At 42.0% G+C, this 27,668-nt stretch overlaps 1 protein-coding gene across 5 annotated transcripts in view; it reads right to left on the bottom strand.

Annotated features, from left to right (window-relative positions):
* Window positions 1-1,452: 1,452 nt before the first annotated feature.
* The window catches only part of map7d2b (MAP7 domain containing 2b), a 34,280-nt gene continuing 8,064 nt past the window's right edge, over window positions 1,453-27,668 (bottom strand). The window contains exons 5-17 of one of the 5 annotated variants that reach the window (XM_084940035.1): window positions 21,959-22,103; window positions 18,942-19,031; window positions 15,568-15,654; window positions 13,550-13,644; window positions 11,846-11,919; window positions 11,460-11,653; window positions 10,862-11,000; window positions 10,096-10,276; window positions 8,834-8,938; window positions 7,689-7,752; window positions 5,722-5,863; window positions 4,726-5,021; window positions 1,453-3,679 (exon numbers count right to left, since the gene is read on the bottom strand). In XM_084940035.1, coding sequence (XP_084796161.1) covers window positions 4,730-5,021; window positions 5,722-5,863; window positions 7,689-7,752; window positions 8,834-8,938; window positions 10,096-10,276; window positions 10,862-11,000; window positions 11,460-11,653; window positions 11,846-11,919; window positions 13,550-13,644; window positions 15,568-15,654; window positions 18,942-19,031; window positions 21,959-22,103 — 1,608 coding nt within the window. In that variant the 3' untranslated portion in view covers window positions 1,453-3,679; window positions 4,726-4,729. Of the gene's footprint in view, window positions 3,680-4,725; window positions 5,022-5,721; window positions 5,864-7,688; window positions 7,753-8,833; window positions 8,939-10,095; window positions 10,277-10,861; window positions 11,001-11,459; window positions 11,654-11,845; window positions 11,920-13,549; window positions 13,669-15,567; window positions 15,655-18,941; window positions 19,032-21,958; window positions 22,104-27,668 lie in introns of all 5 variants that reach the window. The other 4 variants (XM_084940033.1, XM_084940034.1, XM_084940037.1 and 1 more) reach the window with 4 other exon arrangements.

The raw sequence follows: 27,668 nt of genomic DNA, 5'->3' as shown, positions 1-27,668 counted from the left end.
GTGAATGGAAAGGTTTAGGATGGTGGTGAGACCTGCTGTGATGTTTGGCTTGGAGACAAAGTGGGGGAGGCCAACCTGGAGATGTTATGATTTTTCAGAGGGACAGCTCAGGCCGGAGACAAAGTCAGAGAGATGAGGCTGAGAAGGTTTGAACATGTGCAGAGGATGGAGAGTGAAGATAGTGGATAGCTGGAACTGACAGGCAGGAGGAAAAGAGGATGACCACAGAGAGGATTCATGGATGTATTGATGGGTTGTGTGACCCCAAAAGGAGCAGCTAAAAGATGAAGATTGTGTGCCAATAAAATCAGAATCAGAATCAGAATACTTTATTAATCCCGAAGGAAATTAGGGTTACAGCAGGCAGCACGCTAATGGCACATGCGCACTTACAAAGGAACCTTCTGACCAACTTTACACAAACATCACATTGGGGAGACATGTCAGAAAGGTAGGCTGATAGGAAAAAAACAACAAAAATACATAACATGAGGTAAGAGAGGGAGAAAAAAAACTCCACTCAGACTGAGCTCCTAGTGGGAGAACAGTTTGATAACAGAAAAAACACCTCAGCACAAAAAGCACATGACTATCAATACACCATAGAAACACAAGACAAGCAACAGGGGCGGGTAAAGGGTAGGAGAGAGCCGCTGTAGACAGCGCATCCGGTCCTGCAGCGTGTCTGCGCTGGTCCAGTCGACTGCCATCTTCCCCGGTAGGGCACAAGCGTCGAAGGCATTTGGAAAAGGAGGGGGGATCAGTGTGTGCATATCAGTGTGTGTGTGTGTGTGTCCAGAGTTCAGCTGAGACAGTGTCCTTTGCCCTGCCAGGCTAAGTAAACAGTCTTCCAGCCAACCCAGGTGGCCTTGCATGGAATGGGGGGAACAGTCTAAACACAGTCGTTATCAGGGTGTTTTGTTCAGCTCCAGCCTTGAGGCCGCAGCTGGCGTTAATGAAAATCATTAACCTTTCCCTTTAGTTAAAAGCTTTGCAGATTTGATAGTTTTTGTGGTTCTGATGCTGCTATAATCCAGAAGTCAGTGGTTTAAAAATCTCCATCAAAATCATTTTCATGCTGAAGGCTGAAAACCCCAACAGGAAGTTTGAATCTGTTTTAACCTCCTACGATCTGGTGTCCACATATGTGGACATGACATTTTGGGTTGCCAAACCAAAATACTAAATTTTGCTCTACAAGGACCTGATATCCACTTACAAGGACACTGCCACTGTTCTATCGAAACTTAAAGCGAATGTCCTCGTATGTGGATCTCATTTTTCTCAGAAACAAAAATCAGGTAAAAAAGAAAAAAATTCTTTTACATTCATCAGGTCCCAATCAGCCCAAACAGCAAAAATGCATGCTGTGAAAGAGCTCGGGTCTTAGGAGGTTAAATAATGCAGAAGCTGATTCTGGGGTCAGGAACAAAATCAAAAAAAGATAATCCATCCAGTTTTTGCAGGTGATTTTTAATTTCAGTGCAGCATCAAGTCAACACACAGTGAGATATAATGATAAAGAAAAGCGTCTGCGTTAAGCCCTACACTAGATCGTTTTCATATGAAGGTCAAAGACTAAACATCTCAAACATGTCCCTTACTTCCTTAATGATTCAGTTTTCCATTCACTAGTTTATTTATCCGGCTCACTGACACGAATGGCTTGATGAAGTTTATTGTTCGTTTTCAGCAGTTTTCCATGCACCACATTTACAATGATATATTCCACCAAGCTGCAGTGTCACAGAGTTTAAGTAAGATTAGAATAAACATTATATCCTTTATGTCTACTTCATACACGAGGGGACCCGGGGGACCCTCTGACGACGCGTTTCAGCACAATCTGGAGGAGCGGTGAGCAAACGTGGAGGGAGGGAAGCTGATGATAAAAATCAATGCGCTGGAGGTCGTTGGGGTGACGGGGAAATGCTTTTCTCCCCTCTGTGTGGTGCTTTGGAGAAGCAGAAGAGGCCTCGGTTCCCACAACAAGAAACCAAACCACCACCTCTGTAGTGTGTCTGCACAGGCTTACACTGCAATGCATGCCAAAATAATAAATGATCTTATTTATCCAGTAAAAAAAACAAAAGAAATGTACAACTGTTCATGACACCAAGGATGTGTCTTCTGCAACATTTGTGGAAATTTAGGTGGTTTGTTTTTGTATGAAGACGATCTATGTTGTAATAAATGGTACTGAAGATTATACCAGTATCTTCTCTTATAAGGACCTAAAAACCTAAACCATAAATACATACATACATACATTAAATCAACAATAAAAAAAAGATAAAATTAACAATAAAGATTTAAGGAACTTGGAAAGAAAGCAATTACCTTGACTTAAAGGCTAAAGCTTTTCTGTAGCTCAAATTCCTTAAAATGTCCATAAATATGAGTTTGGTTATTGAGTTTGTTACCTGTTGATATGAACACTAACATTTCTGGACAGTGGTTAACCTTTACTTTCAGGTAATCTCCTGTTGTGTGTGAGCTAAAGGGCAAAAACGCCTCCTCAGGGAGTGTTTGTGGTTCTCGTCCTCCTTGTGGAAACGGGCCTTTAAAATCAGCTGAAAGTGGACGTGCCTGAGGGTGACGGGGAGGATGCTGACTGCACAGAGGTTTAAGGCCTCAGAGGTGATGAGCTGCGAGGTGGTGAAAGCTGTTCTGAATCGGTGAGGTATATTTGACTCGGGGAAGTGGGCTGGAGATTTAAGCGTCTTCAGAGCGGTGTAACAAACATACAGCTACTGTAAGTGCACACTATAAACTGCAGCTTGCGTGGTTACAGTCAGTGCCAGACAAATACACAACACGCTGTCTCAATATCCCCCCACCCGCACATTAAATTACAAGACATGTAGCATTTTCCCCCCAGAAGGGCCGCATTTTTTCCTCGTGTTTGATTGTTGCTAGTCCTCAAATCGGTCCATCGGTCCAGTGATGAGCGGCAGAGAAACAACAGCTAAAGGCTACGGGTCGACAGCGGGTTCATCGTTTCAGTTTCTGATGGTTTCTCCTGCGTCAGGATGGAAGGAAATCTACAGCAGAGCAGGTCAGAGGTGGGATAAACACACGGGAACCCACAACCACGGCCATAAAACAGCTCGGCAAGCTGAGGATGCTACACACAGATTCACACAACAGCATCAGTCTCACGGCTCTCCTCCAGATCATCTGCTACAGAGCCGCTTCCTGTCCCCACCGTGACCGCCTCAAACATCTATTTACAACGGTTTCAAGAGCAGAGATGACAGATTAAAGCGGGCAAGTTATGTTTGGCGGCAGTGCAGCTGGGAAATACTGGATTCAGGCGTGGAGGGGAAGTAGCTCCAAGTTTTACAGCACAAAGTTTGAATTTGTTTGGGTTTTAGACGAATAAACTGTGACCTAAACTTCACTCTGTAACATAATATTCACATATATATAAATATATCACATTACCTGCATGATTAGGTCAAACTGTGTTGTGTTTCTCAGAGCTGTAATTGCCCACCTGCACTGCCCTAAAATGTGGCCGGAAGCTTAACAGTGATGCGTGTGTGTGGTTTGGTAATACAGATGAGAAATCAGGTGTTCAGCAGTCGTTTCCTGTGGAGATGATGACTGTTGTTCTGGTCTCTTGGTCTGTTTCTCCTGGCTCCTGTTTTTAGCTGCCGGCCTCCTGAAAAAGGTCCTAAAAGAGAGATAAGAGACATTTAAGAACTTCAGTATGGCAAATAACACATGCAAACAAATACTTTATGTATATATATTTATATTTATATTTATATTGTTTTTTCCTGTCCGTAAGTAAAGTTTTGGGTTCAACATAACCAAAAGCCGGATTCTTTTAGTTCAACAAGCACATATTAAACCCAACACTTTAAAACAAATCCATGTTATTTTCATACAGAAGAAAGCAGGCGTGCTTAGAGGGCCGAAAGCACGGCAGGACAATGGTGTGTTTCACTGTATTTAAAAGCATGAGATTCAGGTCCTGCAGTGTCTTCTTAGCTCAAAAGTTTGATTACATAACAGAAGCGTAATCACTCATATCATGGTTTCTTGTGCTTTTCGTACAGTCCTTTTTCCTGTACTGTTATCACAATTGCATAAAAAGTGTGTAAGAGACCTTTATTAAAACGTCTAATCAACACATTTAAATGTCAGTCTCATCCACCACCTGTTCATCTTACAACAGAGACAAAACTGTTTAATTAAGAACAAAAACTGAAGCTGTTTGTCTGCAGATAAACTGCTGGTTTAATCTGTCATATTTTTACATTTGTCAGATTTCTTGTAAACTTTGCTGCAGGCTGACAGCAGCCATCCTCTCTGTCTGTTTAGCAGAGACACCTGCAGCATGCAGGGAGGAGCCTGAAGGCTCAAAGTCAACTAGAACCACTTTACAGCACTAAATAATTATTTTGTATTTGTATAAAAAACATGTTATGTTTATGTTATGAATGGATGACTTCTAAATATAACAGCACTTGTGTACACGGTCCAGATGTTTACAGGCCTCTGTATTAGCCTTCATATCTTCTGATTGGCTGCTCCTCATAAGCAGGTGGCTTCTTAACCTGGGATGACTATATTAGAAATAATCCTCTCTATGGCATCATATCGTCTAAAACTGAGTATTTGCCTTTTTATTGGATGGAGTAGAGCAGTGAAGACAGACAGAACAGTGGGGACAGAGAGAAGTGAAAGGGCCATATGTCGGGGGGTCTCTGTTACCTGGCTACTGGATGTCCAGCTTGCTCGGGCCGACGCTGTGGATGAGCTGGGACGACTCGGAGGCGGCGCTGTACCCGTGAATCAGCAGGTTCTTGTTGAGGTCTCCGACCCCGCTTCCAGCCTGCATTTTGGTGTAAGGCTGTACCTCTGCAGCCTGCTGCTGCCCTCGCCCCGGGGCATCATCGTCCATCAGGTGCCCCAGCGGGCAGCCGTCTGTTCCCTCGGTGACCGGCGAGAACTCGTGCGCGCTCGCTTGCTCATCCCTGGACACTGGACTGATGGAGACAGATGGAGAGCTTAAAGGAACAACGATGACAGAGACACAACATTTAGTTTATTAGAGCGTCTCGACAGGCAGCGTCAGTATTTAATGAGCAGTATTTGATCTCACAAACATCAGGCTCGGCTGTGGACATGAAGAATGAAGCCTTTAACCAGACGTGAGATGAGAAGACGATGAATGGATTACAGAGTAAATGAAAAAGTGATCAGCAGGGCTAAACTGTTCTGGATAAATGTAGAGGCCTGGGGGAAGCCTACAAATAGGAAATAAAATAGGACCTAAGACTGAACCTTGCTGTACATCAGAGGTAATGTGAGCTATAGATGGTTTATGATTGCTTAGGTTGTAATGAAAAGGGATTAATAAAACTCCAGTGGCTCGCTCTCAACCACAGAGTGCTGAATGAGAGCTGACCTGACACTAAATTGAGTGAACGCTGGCTTCTGTCAGGCAAAGAAAAGAATTTTAGTTAATATAACTTAAAGTAAGGAAATATGACATACTGCCAAACTGGCTCACTTTGAACTAAAGCATTATGATGTCTTCTGCTCCCACGTTTTAAATCCCAGCACTTGAGTCCTGTTTTTTCCTCTGGTTCGTGGTTTTGAGTTGTAAGCGTTCTCAGTTGTTGGGGTGTCAGAAACCTTTGAGATGCAGACAGCTGACTAAATGAGATGAGGAGGAAGGAACAGGTCACGTTTGGGGAGACCTACCTCACATCCATGGACTGGACCCCATCTGACAGCTCGTCCACACTGCTCTTCTCCAGGGGTCCCAGCATGATGACGGGGGCTTCAGCGGGAGTTGCGGCGTCCTCCTCCAGGGCGACAGCAGCTTCACCTCGCACCTCGATTGCTGCCAACATACACAGGAAGTCTTTACTCAAGGTTATAAAAGAGGTGCTAAAGGTTTGATCCCGGCTTTGGATATCACAGTTCAGCGTTCCTGAAAATGAATCCTGAGAAATGCTTTATAGTTGCAGTAAATTTCGCACCCTTTTTCAGATGTTCGACCTCTATCAGTGGTGACAAGCATCCGGATGAAACAGTAGAGACTCCAAACCTCCACCAAGGCTGAAAGTTTCCCAAATACATAGTTTACACTTCTTAAAAGGAGAAAACTGTCCTAATTTACAGACTTTCAAAGGATCTCTTTATTTCCACATTTTCAAAAATTCAAGACCAAACTTCAGACACAAATATTCATCAGACGTTAACATATAAACTCTTCAAACAATGACACAAGTAACCGGATTAAAAGTCTGACTGGAATAAAAATGCTTCATGTAAACACACCAGTTGGAAGATTCTGATCCGATCACGTTACTGTGGATAAAAATCTCTTTCCGATCGAGTTACACTGATCATTAATTAATGTCCACTTAAACACTTCTTTTGATTTTCGGGGTGAAACTATCCAAACTGCACGTCTGTTACGTCAAACGATGACGTCAGTGAGAAGGTAGGTCCATTGGAAAACGAAATACGACAAAGTCAGAAATGTGAGAAATCACAGCAAGGTGAGGATAAAAGCAGAAATCCAGAGATCCAAATCACAACTCCTACTTTTCCAGAAAACTCGACAATTCTGTGCATGTCAAAAATGATTTACTCTGTTCAGACGCTGGATGCACGTAAATGCACGTCATGATCACATTACCTTATTCAGGGTGATTATCTTGCTTCATAATTATTTGTGGGAAGCGGCTTTAACCACTAAGAGTAGGAGGTTTAACCACCTCAAGCCAACAGCGTTCCTGAAACTATGATCAACAAAGGCTTCATTAATTAAACTTCACTGCAAACCTCACAGCCCGCCGGCCCTCAAACACCCCGAGCTGAGCCGAGGCTTCCTGGATATTTGTGATTTTATTACAGGTTTTGTTTTAGGCATGAGCCACAGAGCTCTGCGTCCTCCCTCCCCAGTGACTGCAGATAGAAATGAGCCAGCAGCTAAATCTAGTACAAGACACTGTAGTTTCTTATGACTTCGATATTTCTGTGCATGGTTAAAAATATCAAACAAACAAACAAAATCATTCCTGTTAAAAAAGCAGTTTTACACACTCAGTCAACTGTTACTGCAAAGCATTTTTACACACATAATGATGCTTTGGTGTTCAGCTTCCTCTACTTAAATATTTCCTGATACATTAATAGTTTCTCCTTCAGTTCAGAACCACCGGTTATGTTTAAAGTATTTAAAAGATGTTCATAAAACCAGGTGGAACTCCCTGCCGGCGAGGCCAGTGAAAGGAGTGTAAAAATGTTCCTTATAAATGTTTTATATCAAAATCTTTCTGCTTCAGTGTAAAGCTGCAGTGATTACAGAGTGATTCACTTCAGCTGTGCAAATGAAGGCGTCGGCACGCAAGTTCGTTCAGGTCAGAGAGTTCAGCGAGCGCTGCAGTTTTTCCCCCCAGCGTTGGCTATTTATCCCACCTCCGCCCATCAGGAGGTGCTGTTCCCCCACCTGTGTAACACTGCTGAGTCACACTGCAGCTGCCAGTTATCACATCCAATTTCACAGAGAGGCCTGATCGTGGTGGAGAAATTAGATTTTTAAAAACGCTTCCCATCCAAAGGACGACAGGTAAAAGGACTCTGGCGTGGAAAATTAAGTCATTAGTTTTGTAGTGTGTGTGTCTGTGTGTGTCTGTGTGTGTGTTACATCAATTTACCTGGAGCAGCAGATGGAGGCTCCACTTCACTCTTCCTTGTTCTTTTCATAATCTCCTCAATTCTCTGCAGAAGCAGACACACGGCTGGTGTTAACAGAGAGAAATAAAAGACGATCACATCAAACTTTTCGAGTTTATGTTGTGTCATGATAATCCATCTGCTCGTAAAAGTGTCTGAAAACGGTGCAAAAAGGGAACAAATAGAAATCCAAGAATAAACAAAGAGCCTGAGCTCCGTTCAACACATCCTGGATAATTTTCCTTATGTGGCTTCATTTCATCTGACATCTGTAAGCAGTCACATGAAGGTCGTTTCAGAGTCTGACAGTTTACAGTAAATTCATAGGCGACAGTTTTTGTTGTTTCTCTGCGACAAAGTGAAGAACAAGCAAACATAAAAACAGAATTAAACAAAGCCTTAGACTCTGATTTAAGATCCACAAAATGTTGCTGTGTTTCAGGAACGTGTATTAATGCCTACAGAAGAATGAAGTTGTTTCAAAATCGCAGCCAACAGGAAAAAAAGGAATGACGTTGCCTCATGAGATAAAGATTTTATCTGATTTTATCATTTCTCTTCCAGGAATGATGATCCATTGTGCTGAGAACTGATTGGGGAGGGCTGGTTCTCTGGTATACGTTACCGTGGTGATGTACCCCAGTGAAACTGAACAATATTCAGAAACTTCAAATGACTCAGGGCGAAATAACTGCTGGTGAGGTGAAGTGAGCAGAACTGCGATAACGTTCAGGTGAGTGACTGAAGAGACCAGAGAGAGTGTGAGTGTACCAATGTCTGCAAGCAACCAGCAGCTTCAAAGTTATGTGTGACGAGTGAATCTCTTGCCATTGTATACGCAGCTTTAAAAGTGAATCATCGTCACATCCTTGAAAACCCCAAACCTTAAACCTTCAGTTGCCCCGCTAAGCCTCAAATCCTGCCTGGTAGCACAGGGAAAGAGGGGGCAGCACATCAGGGGAACAGCAACCAAATTTAAACATATCATAAGAATAAAAAACTGTCTGAAGCCAACTACGTCATATCTGAGTCTCCTGAAACTGTCTGGATCCCACGTGAGAAAACATCTTAAAAGGTGAATTTTCTGAGATCTAGTCTGTGATTAGTCTGTGGAGATGTTCGGTACCTTCTTCCTCTGCTGTCTCTCCTGCTCCTCCTGGATGTGCAGCAGCTCTCTCGCCTGCCTCTTCCTCTCAGCCTCCCTCTGAGCTCGCAGGAAGGCCTCCTCCCTCTGAAAAACACACAGCCAATCACATTCTCGCTATTCTTCAGTTTACAGTGTGTAAACATGAGTTACCTGAAAACATACAAGAGTCGAACCGGAGACCCGCCCCCTTTGCTTCTCTAACACTGTCATGGCCGGTCTTACCTACAAGCTGTCGATCTGCACTGATATCATCATTAATCACTCTTTATAATTACTGTAATAATAAATCAGGGTTTAACCACTGCACCTGCAACCGAACAGGTAAGAGGTAGAAAATAAAGATATGGTAGTACAGCTTGTGTGTCCGCTCTTTGCATAATTCACCAGCTTCTTCTTTTAATACAGTTTTAATAGTTTTCATTCAGCTGGCATTCATAAATCAGAGATTGGGGCTTTTATCGCCAAAGCTTTACTTGATTAAGTTTTTTTCTCAGTAGTTGGAGTTTGAAAGTTGAAATTTGGAGATAATAAACTCCAATTTTGACTTATTGATATAATAAAAAAGCTCTTTCAGTGGCAGAAACAGACTTCTGTACTTTACCATCTGGAAAAGGGACTATAAACAAACATAACAGAAAAAAGCATTTTATAATGAAATTATTATGGCATTAAATAAACTGCAGTAATAATAAAAAAAAATGGTTTTATTCACATTTTTTAAATTTACTTTATTTGTTTAATTATTTACTTTTTATTTTTGCACTTCTTTCATTTTTATTTATTTATTTAATCTTTTAATTTTTTTGTCTTATTTAATCCGGTTTCTAGTTGTATTTATTTATTTTTAATAGTTTTTATGTTATTTCCGTATTTCTTCTGACATTTTTTTCTGCTTCTGTGTCCGTATGGCATGAAGCTTTCACCTACATGTTAACATTCATTTATAATATTAAATCAATACACATGACACCCATAACTAAAAGAAAGCTAAACACACTCAGAGACATAAATCCTTCTTTTACAGTAAACTGAGTCCTAACGTAAATGTATTCAGACCAGGGTAAGGATAGCAACGTGGGACACTTTAATGTAAGTACATCAATAAAAACACAAATGCATGGGCCAAAATGATCTGTGAACATTGTTAACAATTATTCATTTGAGCTGAAACTATGCAAACACTGAGCAGCATCACCTTCGTAACAATAAAACACATCATAGGTCATTTCATTCACACGGACCTCTCTGTCCAGCTGATCCTGCATGTCCTTCCATCTCTGCTCCTTCTGCCGTCTCTCCTCCTCCTCCCGTCTCACCTTCTCCTCCTCCCGCCTCACCCTCTCCTCCTCGGCCTGTCGTGCCGCCCTCTCCTGCCGCTCTCTGGCCTCCTGCTGCCTCCTTTGCTCCTCCTCGGCCCTCAGCCTGCAGAAAACCACAAAGTCTGAACTTCACAGGGCGCCACAGACGAGACAAAGATAATCATCTCTGACAATTTCTATTTTTAATGCATTGTTAATATTGCTAATTCAGTATACACAGCAAACAGTCAAAGTAATCAAATCAATGACTTTTTTTACTCAGTCTTAGCTCTGAATAACTCCAGCTACAAAAGTGCAGTATAAGTACATAACTAGTCCCTATAAACAGGACAAAAAACACCATAAATCTCCTGTTTATAAATTGAGGCTTTTGGATATTCTCCAATTTGTTCCATCTACAACAATCCCTGTAAACTTTGCATTTAACAAACTATTTTGTGTTTTGGGGATTTAAAAAAATAATTTTCCTCATCAGAACTGGAGCAAAATGCTGTATTTTGGACAGTATTGACTGCTATGATGGAACTATGAGTGAAACTCGATCTAATGTCCATTAAATGTTCAGCGATTGTAAGAAAAATTAAGAATCATAATGTCTAACGTTTCACATGTTCACATGTTCAGATAGAAAAAGAACAAACCAGAAACATCTGGGTCCAGTGAACAGCTGTGTACGAGGAGCACTCACCTCTCCTCCTCCTGCCGCTGTCTCTCCTCCTGCTCCTTCTGTATTCGGGCCAGACGGCGTCTCTCTGCCAGCAGTCTGGATGCCTCCTCGGCGTCTGTGGTCCCACCCACGCTCCTTCCTGTGGGCGTGCCCGGAGACTCTGTTGGGGAGGATGGAGAGACACAAAAAACCATAACAAAAAACTGTTTAAAAGATTTCAAAAAGCCTTTAAACAACATTACAGCTTCATAAATGTTCAGCTAAGGGGACCATCTCACCAGAGCACTGCAGGTAAGACCTGCTGATACATGTACAGATACAGAAAGGAAAGCCAGGAGCATCTTCAGTTGTGTTTTCACTCGATGTGCACTCTGCAGATTCTGTGGCGAGGTTCTGTTTGACATGTTGAATTAAACCTTCTTGTTTTGCTCTTTTCTTCAACATTTAGAGTTTATCATTCGCCTGAATTATGCTGAACATGACCAAAGGAGATTTCTCCTTCACCGGGAGGATATTTTGACCACTATCACCGTCCCCTGAATTCAATCGGCATCAATAAAAAACTGATAGCTTAGTTAAGGCGGCATGTGTAAAGTTACTGCTGCACGTATGTCTTCACCTGCATTGAGTTCTCTGCTGGTGGATTTGGGGATCTTCTTCTCCGATGTCTCAGATTTGGTAGATTTTCTCTCCAGGGTGCTGTGACCTTTGACCTCGTCGGTGCCGGGGGTGGTGGCTCTCTGCCGGAGAGGGGAGGGCGGGTACTGACCAGGGGAGCAGGGAGACTGGGCGCGACTCCTGCTGGACCTCACCCTGAAGCAACCAACAGAGTCACATCAAGTCACCTGTGCTTCAGGTGAAGTGTGCGTGTTCATGTTCAGACATCAGAGGACAGAAAACTGGCATGTGACTATATTTGGGACAAAATGCCCATCCCGTGGTTAGATTTAGGCTGAGCGTATGTAAACACACAGAGCGTGTGTGTGTGTGTGTGTGTGTGTGTACCGTTTCGGTGTGGCAGGGCCCTTGCTGTTGGCCCTGAAGGAAGAACTGCGGCTTGGTGTGTTTGCTGACTCCCCCTAAAAGTCAGATTTAACAAATATTACTGGCTGTATAAACACATGATAATCAGAACATCAGGACTTCGTGAAGCTCTTGTTATAGCCGTGTAACTGGAGACCCATCAGTGAGGATGAGTCAGGATGAAGCTTCATCATGCTGGATGCAGCTTACTCACATCAGTAACGACTACAACATCAATTTGTGAACGACGTGAGCAGTCGTTTTCCTGCCTCATTAAAACTGAGTCCTTCCTTCCTGTCCGAAGCATCAGTGCAGAACGACGGAGGATCCTCTTACATGCTCGTTAGCTGGAATAAAACTTTATGAATCTCAAACAGTTACTAAACAGTTCTGACTGCATAGATGTTTGTTAACATCCAAATGAATTCATTACTGAAAGCTTTACTGGCTTTTTGACCGGTGTGGCCCAGTTTAGTAACTTGCACATCTTTAATCCTGCAGCTACATCCTGAAACTAGTCAGTACCGAGCAGGAACCCCGTCTGAGGCTGAAATAATGAGGTGGAATGAAAAACTATCAGTTCATCTAATGTTTTCTTGAGGCTGGCTCTGACAGAGAGTCCCCACACACTCAGAATTCACAAATTTACAGCAGAAATAAAGACATTTAGAGTTTGGTATGACTGCATGGGGGGATTTTTCTGTACCTCATGTTAAGGTTTAAAGTTTGGGGCTTGGCCCCACTGTCTGACACGCATGGCAACACAAGTGCAGAAGCTCCCAGCTGTATACTAATCTTCATCTTAGCTCCATGTGTATGCACTTCCTTTTTTAGCAGTTTTACCCTGAGAGGCTTAAGACATCACCAGTGTCAACTCTAATTATAACTCTAATCCTAAAGATAAAAAGAACAGCTTTAAATATGTAGTACTTTACAAACAGAGTTCACACACTGCTGCAGAAAAAAGTGTGACAACAACAAATTCAAACAGAGGTGCAGACATTAGGCTAAATGACAAAACAGAACAAAACTAAAGAGAAGTTCAGATGCACAAAAACACAAAACCCCACCTGTAAACATATTAAATTCTTTTATAACACAAGGAAAAATAAGAAGAATCCAAGATAGTGTTTTAAATAAAATAGTGTTTTATTGGTCTGTTATTTAGCACAAGATTTCTGTGTCCCTGCATCGCGCCATAATCATTCCACCCTATTGTTCACATATGACTTCTGGCTCTAAGAAAAACACAACATGGTCAAAATGTTAACACGACCAGAGTCCAAACACCACGTTTCATACAGGTAATACCTGTTACCTGGCTACAGTGCTGACACTCAGACTGCAGGACGAATACACAGTCCTGAAGTTATTAACCTCTTACAAAGAAACCAGAGACTTACAAAAACAACGGCAAGTGATTCACCCAGCAAACACATCACACAGAATCCACAGCTCTGAGAGAGTGAAGGTTCATGAGTCCAGATCTACATATTCATCAGATTACCACACAGCACAACAGTTGCTATTGTGCCCTTTTAGCTCCAAAGACCTCGCTTACAAAGAGGTATGTGGTGTTATATGTTAGTGTGTGTGTGTGTGTGTGTGTGTGTGTGTGTGTGTGTGTGTGTGTGTGTGTGTGTGTGTGTGTGTGTGTGTGTGTGTGTGTGTGTGTGTGTGTCTGACCGTGGGTGTTTTGGCTCTGGATGTTTCTTCGGGGAACCCAGCGATGCTTCTGCGGTTGGAGGAACTCCTGGTTAGTTTGTGGTTGTTGGATGAAGCTGTTCGATGGGACACAAAAGACACTGACGGGTCAAAGACGGACACACAGAAATAACACGTGAAATACGTTTACAACATACAGACAGAGACACAGATGGAGGGAAATGAGACGCTCGGTTAGGAAGACACGTTGTGCAAACAAATGAGAAACAGTTTCTGCTTTTTCTGCTGACTCTAACCCAGAGAGGCTCACTGCGCTTCCAGATAGAAAAAAACAGCATTAACTTTTTGTCCCTTAAAAACACAAGTAAAATATTTTTAATGTGTCAAAGCAGGCGGATTAGTTATGACCACTAACTCAAACTCAAACTAACCATGGAGAAAAGTTTAGTCAAGTAAAATCAGTGTTCATGCAGGATTTGGTTGTAAATGTCATTTTGTGTGTTTTTCTGCCCTTAAAGTAAGAATTTAATAAATTAAAAAGGAAAAATAAATAAATAAAATTTAAAATTATGCAAGTAACACGACAGATTTCACAAAATTAATGTTCACCAATGCTTTAAAATCCCAATATCGTGACAACAGCAAGGCTAAAGCAGAGGTCCACACATAAAACAAGCTGCTAAAGTCAAATAATTTAAAAACATGCGTGCAGGTAAATAAAAAGGCAAATATTTGTATTTTTTATTTATTTTTATTTATTTATTACTTAGTTTTTAATGAAGGCTTCACATATTTTTTAGAAAATGTGTATTTTCATGATTAAAAAGCTGGTCTTTTTAACACATGATGATTGATGTAAATGAATGTTTTTCTTCATGACTTTCAGACAATGTCGGGAAAATGCAGCTGGGATATTGTCTCGAGGTGGAAATCATGCACCTGAGATGTGTTCATATTTAGGCGAGGGGTGATGGAGGACGCCTACAGTTACCTGCAGGATCCTAACATGCATGGATAAAGGAGCTGGAGGGTTAAAGAGTACATAATGTCTTTTCCAACGTCAAACTCAAGGTGCTGCAGAGTCGCTGAGATTTGTTTCTGAGGCGACTTTCATTTCGTCATCGTTTTCCCAGATCTCACAGGATTTATGCACCCAGCTGCATGTTGCATGGTTAGAAAGGGTCTAAACCTTCTCCTCCACCCCAATAAAACACAGACTCCAGCCGTGTGGAGGTGAGCCAGGAACAAGGGCTTGTATCTGCCTACTTAACTCTTTCATCATTTGCCAATCAACAACCTAAATGTCTCAGGAAGTTAATTCTGCTCACGTGGACGTAGTGTTTTCAGAAACATTTGATCACTCACCACAGATTGAAGACTGAACAGAACCAACTTTAAGGGTTTTCTTTACTTGGATGATTGAGCATGAATCAAGTTGGCTATTTGCTAACATCCAAATATTTGAGACAATATGGTGCTAGAAATAATTCTGACAGGATCGGTCCCACAAAGCGACTGCTGCCACCCCCTGTGTGAAAACCAGCTGTGCAGGCTGATCAACTCAACACTGGCACCTGTGAAAAAACCTGAACAAGCTCAGAAAGACGAGATGGAGGTAACGACTAAGAAAGCAAAGACTGATCTACAAAGAAGATGATTCAGGTGAGGGAGCAGATGCTTGTACAGGATGTGTCCTGCAGCTGAGGAGGAGCACAGGGAGACAAACAGCAGAGGAATAACTGCACTTTGCCTTTTCTTTGAAGCCTTATGCATCAAACTTGATGTTCTACCCAAGTTTATTAGATCCATGCTGCAGAGTGCTGTTACCTATAAAGCAGGAGTACTGTCTGTTTGGTCTACAGAGCTGAAAGAACTCTTATCTGCGTGACTTCTTCACACTTTTACTTTTACATGTATTTGTTTTAATCTGAAACACTGGAAACAAAGAGTTAAGCCTGAATCCTGCTCTCCAGTTTGGTACTCGGGACCTGAAGGTGATTTTTAGTTTAAGGTTCATAAATCAGATGTTGAAGTCTCACCTCTGTCCGGTGAGTGAAGAGCAGCTGAAGAGTTGGAGAGCTGTTTGTTGATTGGCTGATCAGTTGGTGGAGACAGGAAGTCAACCGCTGAAGTAACACAAAAACAAAAAAGCGAATCATTTAAACGCACACACACACCACAGCGACTTAAACAGCTGCTGCTCGGTGTAAAACTGTCCAGTGAACGTCCGATCCCAGCACAAACACCCCTCACACGACAAACACAAATCTGCCGGCTCACGCAGAAAATAATCCCACTGATCGATGAGCCGTGCAGGGCGCTGAATGAATTAACCTTGGTGATGTAAGACAGAAACGAAACAGCAGCAGAGACGCACACACACACACAAGGAAGTGCTTTATCATGAAATGGAGGATGATGATAGCGAAGCAGCGACTGCAGAGCCATAAAGCTGTGAGGTGAACGTTTCAGAGACGAGAAACGCGACCGGACAAAACCAGGACTTAAAAACTCAGTTTGGGATCAAAGACTTGATCTGCTTTCTGGGATTTTCTGGGATTTTCTGGGATAGCGATTACATTTTAGGAGTAAAGGATTATTTTCTTTCCAAATAATCCAAGTTTGCATGATTTTTTTATTCACTTTTATCTTTAGGAGAGTGTGTTGTTAACCTGTTTAACATAAAACATGTTGATTTTAGCGAGCTACTATAAGTAAGTAACAAAAATAATAAAATATTTACTATCAGTAAGTTCATTCATAATCTTCAAAAAACGATTTAAAAAAAAACGTTACCTCACAGTCACTCAGACTTCATGTCACAGTTTTTGTTTTATTTTTTCATATTCCTAAAATATTTGTTATGTTTAGTCTTTGTTGCCTCATTAGTTTAACCAATTTTACTGTTTTACTGTTTCTTCTAGTTAATTATACCCTAAAATATCTTGTAATTGTTTTAACTAAATGCTACAAATGTTTCAATTAATGTAATTAACTTAAATACTTTTACTTTGATCTGATGAAGTCACAGAGAAAATATTTATTGATAAACAGAAAGCAATGAGCCACAGTTATCGTTTATATTTGTGTGTTTTTCCAGCTTAGTGTTGTTAGGATTTAAAATGATTAAATGAAGCTGTTTTTTAGGATTTTTATGTACTCATTGCATGTGCTCATAAACGAGTCGGCGCTCTGTGTTTTTGAGGGTCGAAACGTCATTCAGCGTTATGACTGAATTGAAATATTGAATTGACGTAGAAGCGCAGAGGGTCTTTACTGCATGCTTACACATCACAGCAGATAACAGTCAGGAGGATATTTTCTGGGCCAAAGTCCAAACAGAATGTCCCGAATGTAGATAATAAATAGAATCAGTATCAGTAATAATCAAGGCAGGGAGGTGTTTCTGTCTCTGTCCTTCCAGGAAAGGAGCAGATAAGAGGGACTTGAACGAAGAGGAGACTCGAAGGGACACAACAAGACGGCCTGTTGGTTCTGAAAGAAGATAGTCATAATAATAATGTGTTATTGTTGGGGTATAAAACTGTGGCCCGATTCAAAGTCATCCTTTCTGTGATGCAAACCGATGGTTTACATCGAGGTCTGTAACTTGTAATATCAACTGCCGAATCTTTTTAAATGACAAATATTTCTTTGATTGAAACTGTCCACGACAGTGTCCTGACTACACTCTGATTCATTTACTTCGTTTCTCCTGCATTTATTCTACAGGAAATTACTACCAAACAACACAGGAAAGGTCTTTTTTTGTTTTTAGGGGTTTTGTTTTTGCCTTTCGTGTTTTGTGCAAAAGTGCACCAGCAGGTCAGGCCGAGTGCAAAACACCATGGAGGTTACTTCAGTTGGTGATATGGGACAGTAATGATCGCATGGTGTCTGTGTGTGAGAGCGTGTGAGGTCTAATAAGTTTCACAGATAGCTGCAGGGTGAAGTCTGCTATGATTTATGGTGTGTGTGTGTGTGTGTGTGTGTGTGTGTGTGTGTGTGTGTGTGTGTAGTAACAGGGTGTTTCATAGACAAAATTCCCTGCTGAGAAAAATACGTATGCATCGCTAAACAAGGCCTTGGGCCAGGAAGACAGGAAGAGGAGCAGCCCTTTGTTGTGGGGGTGGGAGAGCATGTGTGTTGCATACGCAGTTATGTGTGGTGGGGCTTTCAAACCAGATGCTCTAAGAGGAAATATGACGGCACTGTTGATGAAGATGGGTGGAGAACACCGGCAGCTGACACAAATAACACACACTGAGTGGGTCGGAGGTCACGCATTTGATTGGTTTTAACTCTTTCCGATCAGCGCTGTCACCACTGTGTGAAGGTCAAAGCTCTTGTAAACGTTAAAAAACATTTAGAGCTCTACAGAGATTTTTTTCTGAGTAAAGATTTCACACATGAAGTTTTTGGGAACATTTTTAGCTTTAAAATGTCTGTAAAAACCTTTGAATAGTTAAAGCACAATGTTATCCTTTGATGAGCAGATTCAGCAGTGGAGGCTGTTGTATGGCCAGATAATAAATGATAATGTAGTTACCTGTACATGTAGTAAATATAACCATACATTACACACCTAAACTCTATGCACGTTGAGCTTTAATAAAAAGGTTCTTTTGTTATCATTTTTTATTTAAATTGAATATATTGACTTGTTTCTTTCAGCCTTTCTTTATGCTTCTGCATAGATTCTCCTTTTCTGTGCCACATGTGGACTGAAATATGACTCCCTTTGGAGTGACTGTCTATGGAGTCAGTCCCAACAGACTCCCATGTTAACATTTACAACTTTTACTCAGAAAATAAATGTGTTTACAGCCTGCATAAAAAACTGTGCCTCTGGATAGTTTCCTACTTCATAACAGCAACAGATATTTTTACAATTTACTTATTTGAATTTTTTTAAGGACAAAGTTAGGCTTGTGCTGCTTTGACTGAAAGTTGGATGGCGAGGAAGGCGAATGCAGCTGGAGCTGTCTGCCAGGCTTCACCTCAGTTAACTGGAGTAACTCATGTGGACCAATAGTATTGATTACTGTGCAGTTAATTGTACTAACACATTGTCTGTGCTCCAGTTTTGGTGTGCCAACATACTGCACATGCTGCTACATTTACGGCAGAGGAAACCTGTGCAAACTTTTTTACTGCAACTTTGTTTACAAATATTCAGATTTATATTCCAATTTATCGCTGGTGGAGCGCGTTTTATTAGGTCCTCTAAGAACAGTCGTGACAAAAATCAGTGCAAACATTTTTAAAAGGGTTGAAATATAATACACACGACTATCACACACTTCAGGATGACGCTACAGCCACAAAGACGGCTACGAACATGCAAACAGAGGATCGACTGCAGGTGGCGGTGGGTGGGTGGGTGTGGCACACATAGTCATGTGGTCTGTACCGTTACGGGACTGGCTGGCACTGGAAGCAGCAGGAAGCTCATTGGGCTGAGCGGAGCCAATGGCATGGCAGGGTGGGGTCTTAGGGTTACCTGGGCAGCAGGTGAAGCAGAGCGGAGAAAGCAAAGCATTACATACTCACACACACACACACCTGTTTCAGGGACACATGACAGGCATACAAACAGAAAACAACAACCAAGCTCGGTGCACGCACACACGCTGGGTTAAAGTGAAAGAGGCATCAAAATCTGTTCAAAAACATTTTAAAGGCAAACAAGCCAACAAGAGGGAGAGTGAAACACAACAAAGCTGTGAACCGAATACGTGCAAAAAAAAGTGTCACTGCCCTCTCAGGGAAGATCTAAGATCCTGTTTTCATCATGTGGAGGTTCAAGCAACATCTGCTGTAAGAGAACTGTTTAAACTACCATGTTCAGCATGTAGGCAGATCTACAGGTTCTGAACAATGACGCTGGACATTTTTGTAGTTTTGATTCTTTACACCACTACAGAGGATTTGAAATCAAACAGTGAACATGTGTTATTAGAGTATTGGATTCACACACAGTCTCCCATTTTCAGTAACTTAACTGACTGACAACCAGCTGTCAGAGGGAACATGGCCGGCTGAGGCCTGGTTCCTCATTATTTTATGACAAATTCAGCAGATAAAAGAACTGGAGTGTGCCGGTAGCTGTTCACTGAAACTGTCACTGTGACATCCAAAGACATGTCAGTGCAAGCGAAGGAGGCCGTCATTAGGCTGACAGGCCAAAATAAACTCTCTCCGATCAGGCACAACATTATGACTTGTATAATATTGTGTCCAGCTGTTTGCTACAGAAACAGCAAACAGATACAATGTGTTGTGTGTTCTGACACATTTCTATCAGGAATGACCTTTTTTGGAATTTCAGCTCTAACAGCTCATCTGTTGGATCGGAGCAGAGCCGGCCTTTGTTCTTCATGTGACCCTGTCGCTGGTTCATCACTGTTCCCTTCTTGGACCACTTGATGCACTAATGATTTTTTTTGCTCAAATGCTTTTGCTTTTTCCTGCTTCTAACACATAAACTTTGAGGACAAACGTAATTTGTTATACGATGTGTTAGCAGTGCTACGATGAACAGATAATCTTCATTATGGCACTAACAGGTGTCATGATGAAGAAACAATCAGAAATGTGATTTCTTTCATATGACCGTGGTCATGACTATTAAGACTGATCGGTGTATAAAAGAAAAAAAAACCTTTCGTAGTGGCCAAATCAATAATCTGGTTCATTCTCAAAAACAAGGAAGACACTGGTGAGCTCAGGAACATCAAAAGGCCTGAAAGACCACAGAAGACAACTAAAGTGGACGATCACAGAATTCATGTAAAAGAGAGTTCATAAAAAGATGCAAACCATTTGAAAACAAGAAGAAAACATCTAAAAGAGTTCTGAAAGAAAATCTTTGGGCAGATGAAACCAAGATTAACCAGGACCAGGACGACTGGAAGAGGCAAGCAGCTCATGGTCTGAAGCATAACACATCACCTGTCAAACATGGTGCAGGCAATGTTTTGACATGTGTATGTATGGCTGCCAGTGGAAGTGGGTCACTAGTATTTATTGATGATGTGACTGCTGATAGAAGCAGCGGGACGAGTTGTGAAGCGTACAGGGTTATACTCTCCTCAGATTCAGGCAAATGCTGCAAAACTGATCAGAGCTTCACAAGGCCCCGTGGGATTAAAGATGAACGCCTGCATTTCAATCACATGTTGGCTGTGGGATTTAAACTCCACTGTGGTGGTGTACAGACGCAACATTAAAAAGGAAAGTGCCATTGTCCAAAAACGAATACACAGATATACTGCTGGGTCCCTTTGAATGCTCCTGTATTAACATCACCCGGTGCCAGTTCGGATCAATAACCGTAATCTCGGTGCTTATTTTTAAATTATTCCCCCAAGTCTTGGCAACAAGAGGAGAAAAAAATCCTTTGAAAATGGACACACATAAAAGAAATCCTAATATTTTTTTCACAGGGTTCTGTATCTGCTGTGATCCCGGTTGGGTAAAAATCTGCAGCAGCTGCTATCACGGCCTGAACACCTTGTTCGAATAAAGTAGCAGCTCATTTTGGAGCTCAGAACCAGAGGAAAATACGCAGCACACAAACACACACACAAAAACACACACTTTGCGTCTTTGGGTGAGTGTCTGTCCTTTAATCGAGCTGTAAGATGAGCTGGTGCCGTTTCTGCTGCAGTGAGCGTTCTGCCGGGCCCCACAGATCCCAGAGCAGCGCCTCTTCCCCAGTCAGCCGGGCCGGAGCCAGAGGAGCTGCCTGGTGGACCCGATCCCGGCTCAGCTGGTGGGTACTGTGAATAATTGATGGCGTTATGAATGCACCACAGCATAGAGCCAGGCTCGGGCCGACAAGAAGACAGAAAACATCTCAGAAAAGAGTGACGGTGAAGAAAAGAGATAAAATACGAGTGATGGAAGTTGGCTCAGTGAACAGCCCTGTGTCGCACTTTGTTTATGTGTGTGGCCTTGTTGCGTTCAAGGTCTTCTGAGAATTAGTCCTGCATCCCAGCTCGGAAATAAAACACACAAACATAAAAATAAACCGGCACCTGTAGCACGTTTAAACAGCAGTTTACAGGCACAGCTTGACCCCGTCTGATCAGGCTGAAGCTTTATGAACTCACTCTGAGTCTCTCTAAAGCCTGAAGGGGTTTGGAGACAAAGCGTTCCTGCATTGCAGCCTCCCCACCCTTTTCCTCCACTGCCCCGCTGTGTTTTCTCCTTCTCCTTCTCTATATCCTCACTTCACCTGCTCTTTGTCCTCTGCTTTTACGTCTCCACCCTTTATTCCCACAGCTACCCCCCCTTCTCCTCCTGACCTCCAGACCTCCTCCTCCTGAAACATCTCTCCACTTCTCCATCACTACCAACCCCCCCGAGTTCTAGAAATCAAACCCACCCTCCAATGACATCATCATCATTTCTGTTGGTACTCACCCTCCACTCCATCAGGCGGTCCTCCCCATGTCCACCGTTTAGGCCTGTTATCCAGGTGCTCCCGGGCTTCTCCTCCACCTCCACCTCCTCCTCCTCGTCTTTCAGGGCCCCCGGCTCTTCGGCGTACCATGGCCTCCAGCCTCTCCTGCTCGTTACGTTCAGAAACAGGGAAGAAGAGAGATTCTCTTACCGAGCCATCGCTACGGCGACGGATGCCGGGCGATGCACTCGGAGATGGCTGCGCCATGGTTACCGCATGCAGCAGCAGCGGCAGCGGCAGCGGCCTCGCCCCTCTTCGCGCTCGTCTGTTCACTGTCTGCTGGTGGTCACCAGCCCTCGCTCGCCCGTCTGCCACTCAGTGATACAGCAGCTCTGTTCGCTCTCTCTCCTCCGTCTGCCGCTCCCTCTCTCCCTCTCCCCCACCTCGCAGTTCAATTCACTCCTCCCTCTCTCTCTCCCTCTCTCTCTATGTCGATCACCCACTCCCTCTCTAATGACTGAGTCTGTTTCTGAAGCACTTTAGTCAGACGGGAGGAGGCAAAATGCAGCCCGTCACCACCCCCACCACATACATACACATGCATGAACACACACGTTTACACAGGGGACCATGCCTGCACACACACACACACACAGATGGTGGGTGGATCGGAGATTGATACTGGTTGCATTTCTTTCATCCTTTTGCCTTCCTCTACCTTTTCCTCTGGACTGCATGCATGCTGCAGTGTGACAAAAAACATTCCTAGAAAATAAAAATACACACTCGGCACTGGGGAGTGACTGGCAGACACAGATTAGTAAACCATGACTGGGTACAATTATTAATCTTACATCATGTTCACAGTTTGAGGAAAACAATAAAAATCTTTCATGGATTTGGGCCTATATGAACTCACAGAGACATTTCTGTTAAAGAAATGTTATGGCGAGACAGCTGTTATTCATTCCTAATGATTTACATTCTTAATGTCTACATGCTGGAGTCACGGTGAGGTCCTTGTTCTATTATCTGTGGGAAGGATTTTGCATCAGATCACAGAGTGAGAGCCCATTCAGCACAATTTTAACTTATCACACATTGACACACCAAAATAAAATACTATAAATTGCTACATGCAACCTAATTCTGTTTTGCAACACTGTCCTTGAGCAAGAGAGAAACCTAAGCTACTGGGAAAACAGACAAAGACCCTGGATGCAAACCTCCTGCCCTCTGCTGTGAGCCACTGTGCTGCTGTTACTATAGAGGACCTCGCTCCTTTGTTCCAGAGCATCATTATTACTTAGTGAATGTCTGATTGCCCTATTGTGCTTACAGCTGTAGATGCACTGTATGCACATGCAGAGTATTTCACATGCAAAATACATACAAATACGAATGTGAAAATATTTCTCCCTAAAACAACACCTTGTGGCCTCAAGTGACGCCTCAAAAATCCAACCATTCAGGTGGATGTTCAGCCAAGAAAAGACTTCATAAAATTTGGATTCTTGCATTATAAAAACGCGCCAACAGCAGATTATTTAAATAAACCACACAGTTAAAATAAAAACACCCCGTCAGCATCTGCAACGCCCAGATCTGAGACGCACGGGACAAATCCAAACTACTCTGCGCTGCATGCAAACGTGACATGTTGACATTTCCAAAGTTCACCTCACTCGACAACAGCTCGAGGCTGGTTCTTATTTTATCGGCGCTTCTCACTCTTTGTTAGCCGGCATCCCAGCCACAAAAAAAGACAAAGTTTGTTGGCTCTGTCGTTTGAAAAAGAGATATATTGACAATTATTTTGAGATGTTCAATATAAGAGCGTTGAAGGTCAGTTCAGAGGTCGAGCAAAGTGCAGCGTTTATTTAAGCTGATAGGTTCACTAGAAAAGTCAAACAGCACAAGGGCTTTATATACAGACAAGCAGATGCAGTTAATACGCACAGGTAAAATATGTCTGTGAAGGTTCTCAGTCATCCAGGTCACCGTAGTCAAAGGAGCTTGCAAAGAAAAGCGTCTGGACTTCTTTAAGTTGCTTGAAGACGTTTCACCTCTCATCTGAGAAGCTTCTTCAGTTCTGAAGTTCAGAAGAAGCTTCTCGGATGAGAGGTGAAACGTCTTCAAGCAACTTAAAGAAGTCCAGACGCTTTTCTTTGCAAGTTCCTTTGACGCACAGGTAAAGATAATCAGGGCGAACGGACAATAATGAAGGAGGAAATAATACCAATGGAAGACATCCAAGAAAGTCAACCTTCAAAGTAAAACAGGAAATAAACAAAAGACCACTAACACTAGAGACACAAAACTACAGCCACAAAAAGAAATAACATAATAGTTGACTGGCGCAAAAACTCAATAAACAAAAACCAGAACAACTAAAGCTCTGCATTACAAACAGCCCTACAAACCTCAATAACACAACACCAGAAAATAAGTCAGAAAATCAGAGATCCCACATCGAAGCACACGTGAGACTTCAGAATTCAAATATATATAAAACACATTTATATAAATCTAAATGTTTTAAGGGGCAAAATAAGGAGTCAATTACCTGAAAAGTAAAATCCAGGGAATAAATTCATGGAACCAAAATTAAAGTCCTCACTGGTGTATTAAAAACACTTAATTAGGGTTCATTTTTAGATTCATGACTTTGTCGGGTTTCCTAATGTCATTAAGTGACGGACACTTATTTCTATTTTGACATTCATATTTGATGAATATAAACATGTAGGATGTCAAATAAAGGTGCCAGGCACCTTAAAGAAATCAGACACATTTGTGAATCTAAAATGAGCTGTTATTATATTCAGATATATTAAAGCAGTAAATTGAAGCCTTTTAAGATTAAAGAATATTTCAGGTTCAGGTAGATTTGTAAAGGCCCCTTTGTTTTATTTTGATCTTTGCTGTTTTTCATATTTAAACTGTTTATTTGTTAAAAAAATAAATGTTAAATGTTTGCAAATTTGTTGGGTTGTCCGATTGTCCTTCTTTAGAAAACAGACTTTTATTTGAAACTATTTATATTTATGTAAAAATGTAAGACCAGAATTAAAGCATTTTCCATTTAGTGATGTTCTCATTGCCTTACGGGGTAAATATTATCATCCCTGCATTTATTTTTATGTGTATTTATTATTTGTTTATTCATATTATACCTGTTTGTACACTGAGCTGTTTCTGTGTTTGTTGCAGAGGGTAAAAAGTGAGCCGTCTGCTTTTTATGTGGCTCAGCTTTCTGGTCATACTGGATTTCCAATCATCGACCATTAAGGTGGCCCATGCAGAGTAACTGCCCAGCACAGAGCTGAAACACTGCTTCAATGTACTGTCTGTATATGGAGTGGGTGAAAATGCCCCACCTCAGCACTATGGGGGTGGGGTGAAGGTGTATGCACAGTCACGCACAAAACTGCAGGAGGAGGGAGAGGCTGCGGGGGAGGGGGAGTCAGGATTTAAAGGGAGACAGCAGAATGTGATGAAGGTGAGGGAGGGAGTGAAGATGTGGGAAGAGAGTGGGGCAGGAAGATCAAAGATAGAGAGGAGGGCTGGGATGGATGAGCAGCCTGCAGGTCCCCTCATAACTGACTCCTGATGAGTACTTTTACTAGAGTGCAATTTGCTTTATTTATCAGCGGCAGAGCAGTGTGTTGATTGAGATGATTTACAAGGCAAACGTGCCAGAGTTAGTCATAATGGACTCGTTTACCTCTGCAGTGCTGAATGTGAAATGAGCCTGTCTGATGAGATGAAAGGATTCAACACAAACCGTTCATGAGACAAATAAAACAAAGAGTCGAGTGCTGCAGGTGAGCTGTCAACAAGACATGGTCAGTAATTAATAACACTACTCAAATTAATAGTGCTTACATATTTAGACAAAAATGAACCAGGTTCAGTTTTTATCTCCAAAATAACCTCAGACTAATATTAAATCCATTCTGCATATTTTATTCTTGGGCTTTATTAGAGTAGCTTTGCATGATTCTCAGTTCAAAATAATCTGTTTTTATGTTATACTGAGCCTTTGTGCAGCCCCTCAGTTTATCCTCTGTCTGAAACAATCCAATTTAGCTGCTTCCACTATGAAAACGCTACGTCCACATGAACAGAATCAGCTTTTTGGGATGATTGGCTGCCTCTCATAAACAGAAGGTTTGACCATATTAGGGGTACCAGCTCACTATCACCTCACAGCGACACTTGTACAAACACTGACCTCCGTATTTCAAACCCTGGTCATGATGGTTATGTTTAAGTGTAACAAAACCTTCCTCTGCTTTGGTTTCTGGGAGGTGCTGCTTCACACCACACAGAGTGAAGCAGGTCCCGGCGACATACTCAAACGGGGAGGCATGATCAAATGATGGAGGTCAGCCGTGACAACACACCCACTGTAGCATCCCTCCCCACCACACACATCTAACATGGTGGAAAACTCCCGAGCAGCGTGCACATGACATCACATGAGAAACCTCAATGTACACACACACATTAAATTTGATTTGTACAAGGCCAATTAATAAATCTGAGGCGTTATAAAGAGTTAACTGCAGAGACAAACACTAAACTAATAAGTCTGCAAAAAAAAAAGATTTAAAATCCTTTTTAAAGGATTCTATTATCTCTAGTTTTAAAACCACTAAACTCCAATGCAGAGCTGGAAAAACTGAAATTCATCAACAGACGATAAAAAAAACAACTATTCCGATGACTACTCATTAAAACGTTATTGCTTCTAAAAGGTGAGAGACTTTAAAACTTCTTTTTGGAATAGGAAACATTTTAAAATCCAGGTGATTCTGACTGGTATTTTCTCCTCGTTTAATTCCTGGTTTATAGATTCACCTAAAAAGCACAAGAGCCCCAGTTCGATCCTGGGAGGAGACAAATCCCTGTGGGGTTTGTGTCAGGAAGGGCGTGAAACCTCAGCCAAATTGAACATACGAGGCTACCCGCTGTTGTGACTCCTTGTGAATAAAGGAGCCATTGAAAGCAGTTTTTATTTTTGTTTCATAGACAAAACTATTTATTGACTGGTTCAGAAAGGCCCGCAGTAGCCTCTAACACGAGCCTCGTGGAACCAAAGCTCAGTAGCACACTGCACCACAGAACATGGAGGAACTTATCTGCTTTAAAAACTGACAAATGATTAGTTAGCTAATGAATTTATGGAACTGCAAAGGATTACTGTTATATTTTTATAATGGATTCATTGTTTTTCATCTATCAGTGCTAAACGATGATCAAAAATCTTCTTGAATGTGGTTTAGGGGTCCTGGTGGTCTCTACTTCCTGGTACAATAAATATAAATTTAAAAAATGCATCCCGCGCTGTGACTACAAGCTATTTCGTTTTAAGTACTTTGCTTTATTTTAGTTTGGATCCTGTATTAACTCTCTCCTGTCATGTGAACCGCTTCGATCCTGCAGCTTTGCTCTCCGGTTCAAAGGTGAAATATGTGCTTGTCACAGCATCGACTGTCTGTTCCAGTAAACGACACACGATACGCTGGAGGTGATGTCATCATCCCGTGAGCCCAGCTGATCATTATATCATTAAGTTATGCATATGAGGCGGAAGACACGAGGTGGAGGAGGAGGTGGAGGCTGTTAGCAGTCAAAGAGAGCCTCCACATCAATAGAGATAATAATCCCCCTCCTCCTCCTCCTCTTCTCTCCTCTCTCTGTGCACCACCTGTTAACCCTATG

The sequence above is a fragment of the Perissodus microlepis genome, chromosome 9, assembly GCF_051167445.1.
Source record: "Perissodus microlepis isolate ML-2025 ecotype Zambia chromosome 9, ASM5116744v1, whole genome shotgun sequence".
Taxonomy (NCBI): domain Eukaryota; kingdom Metazoa; phylum Chordata; class Actinopteri; order Cichliformes; family Cichlidae; genus Perissodus; species Perissodus microlepis.
This window is presented reverse-complemented; position numbering and strand designations above follow the sequence as displayed.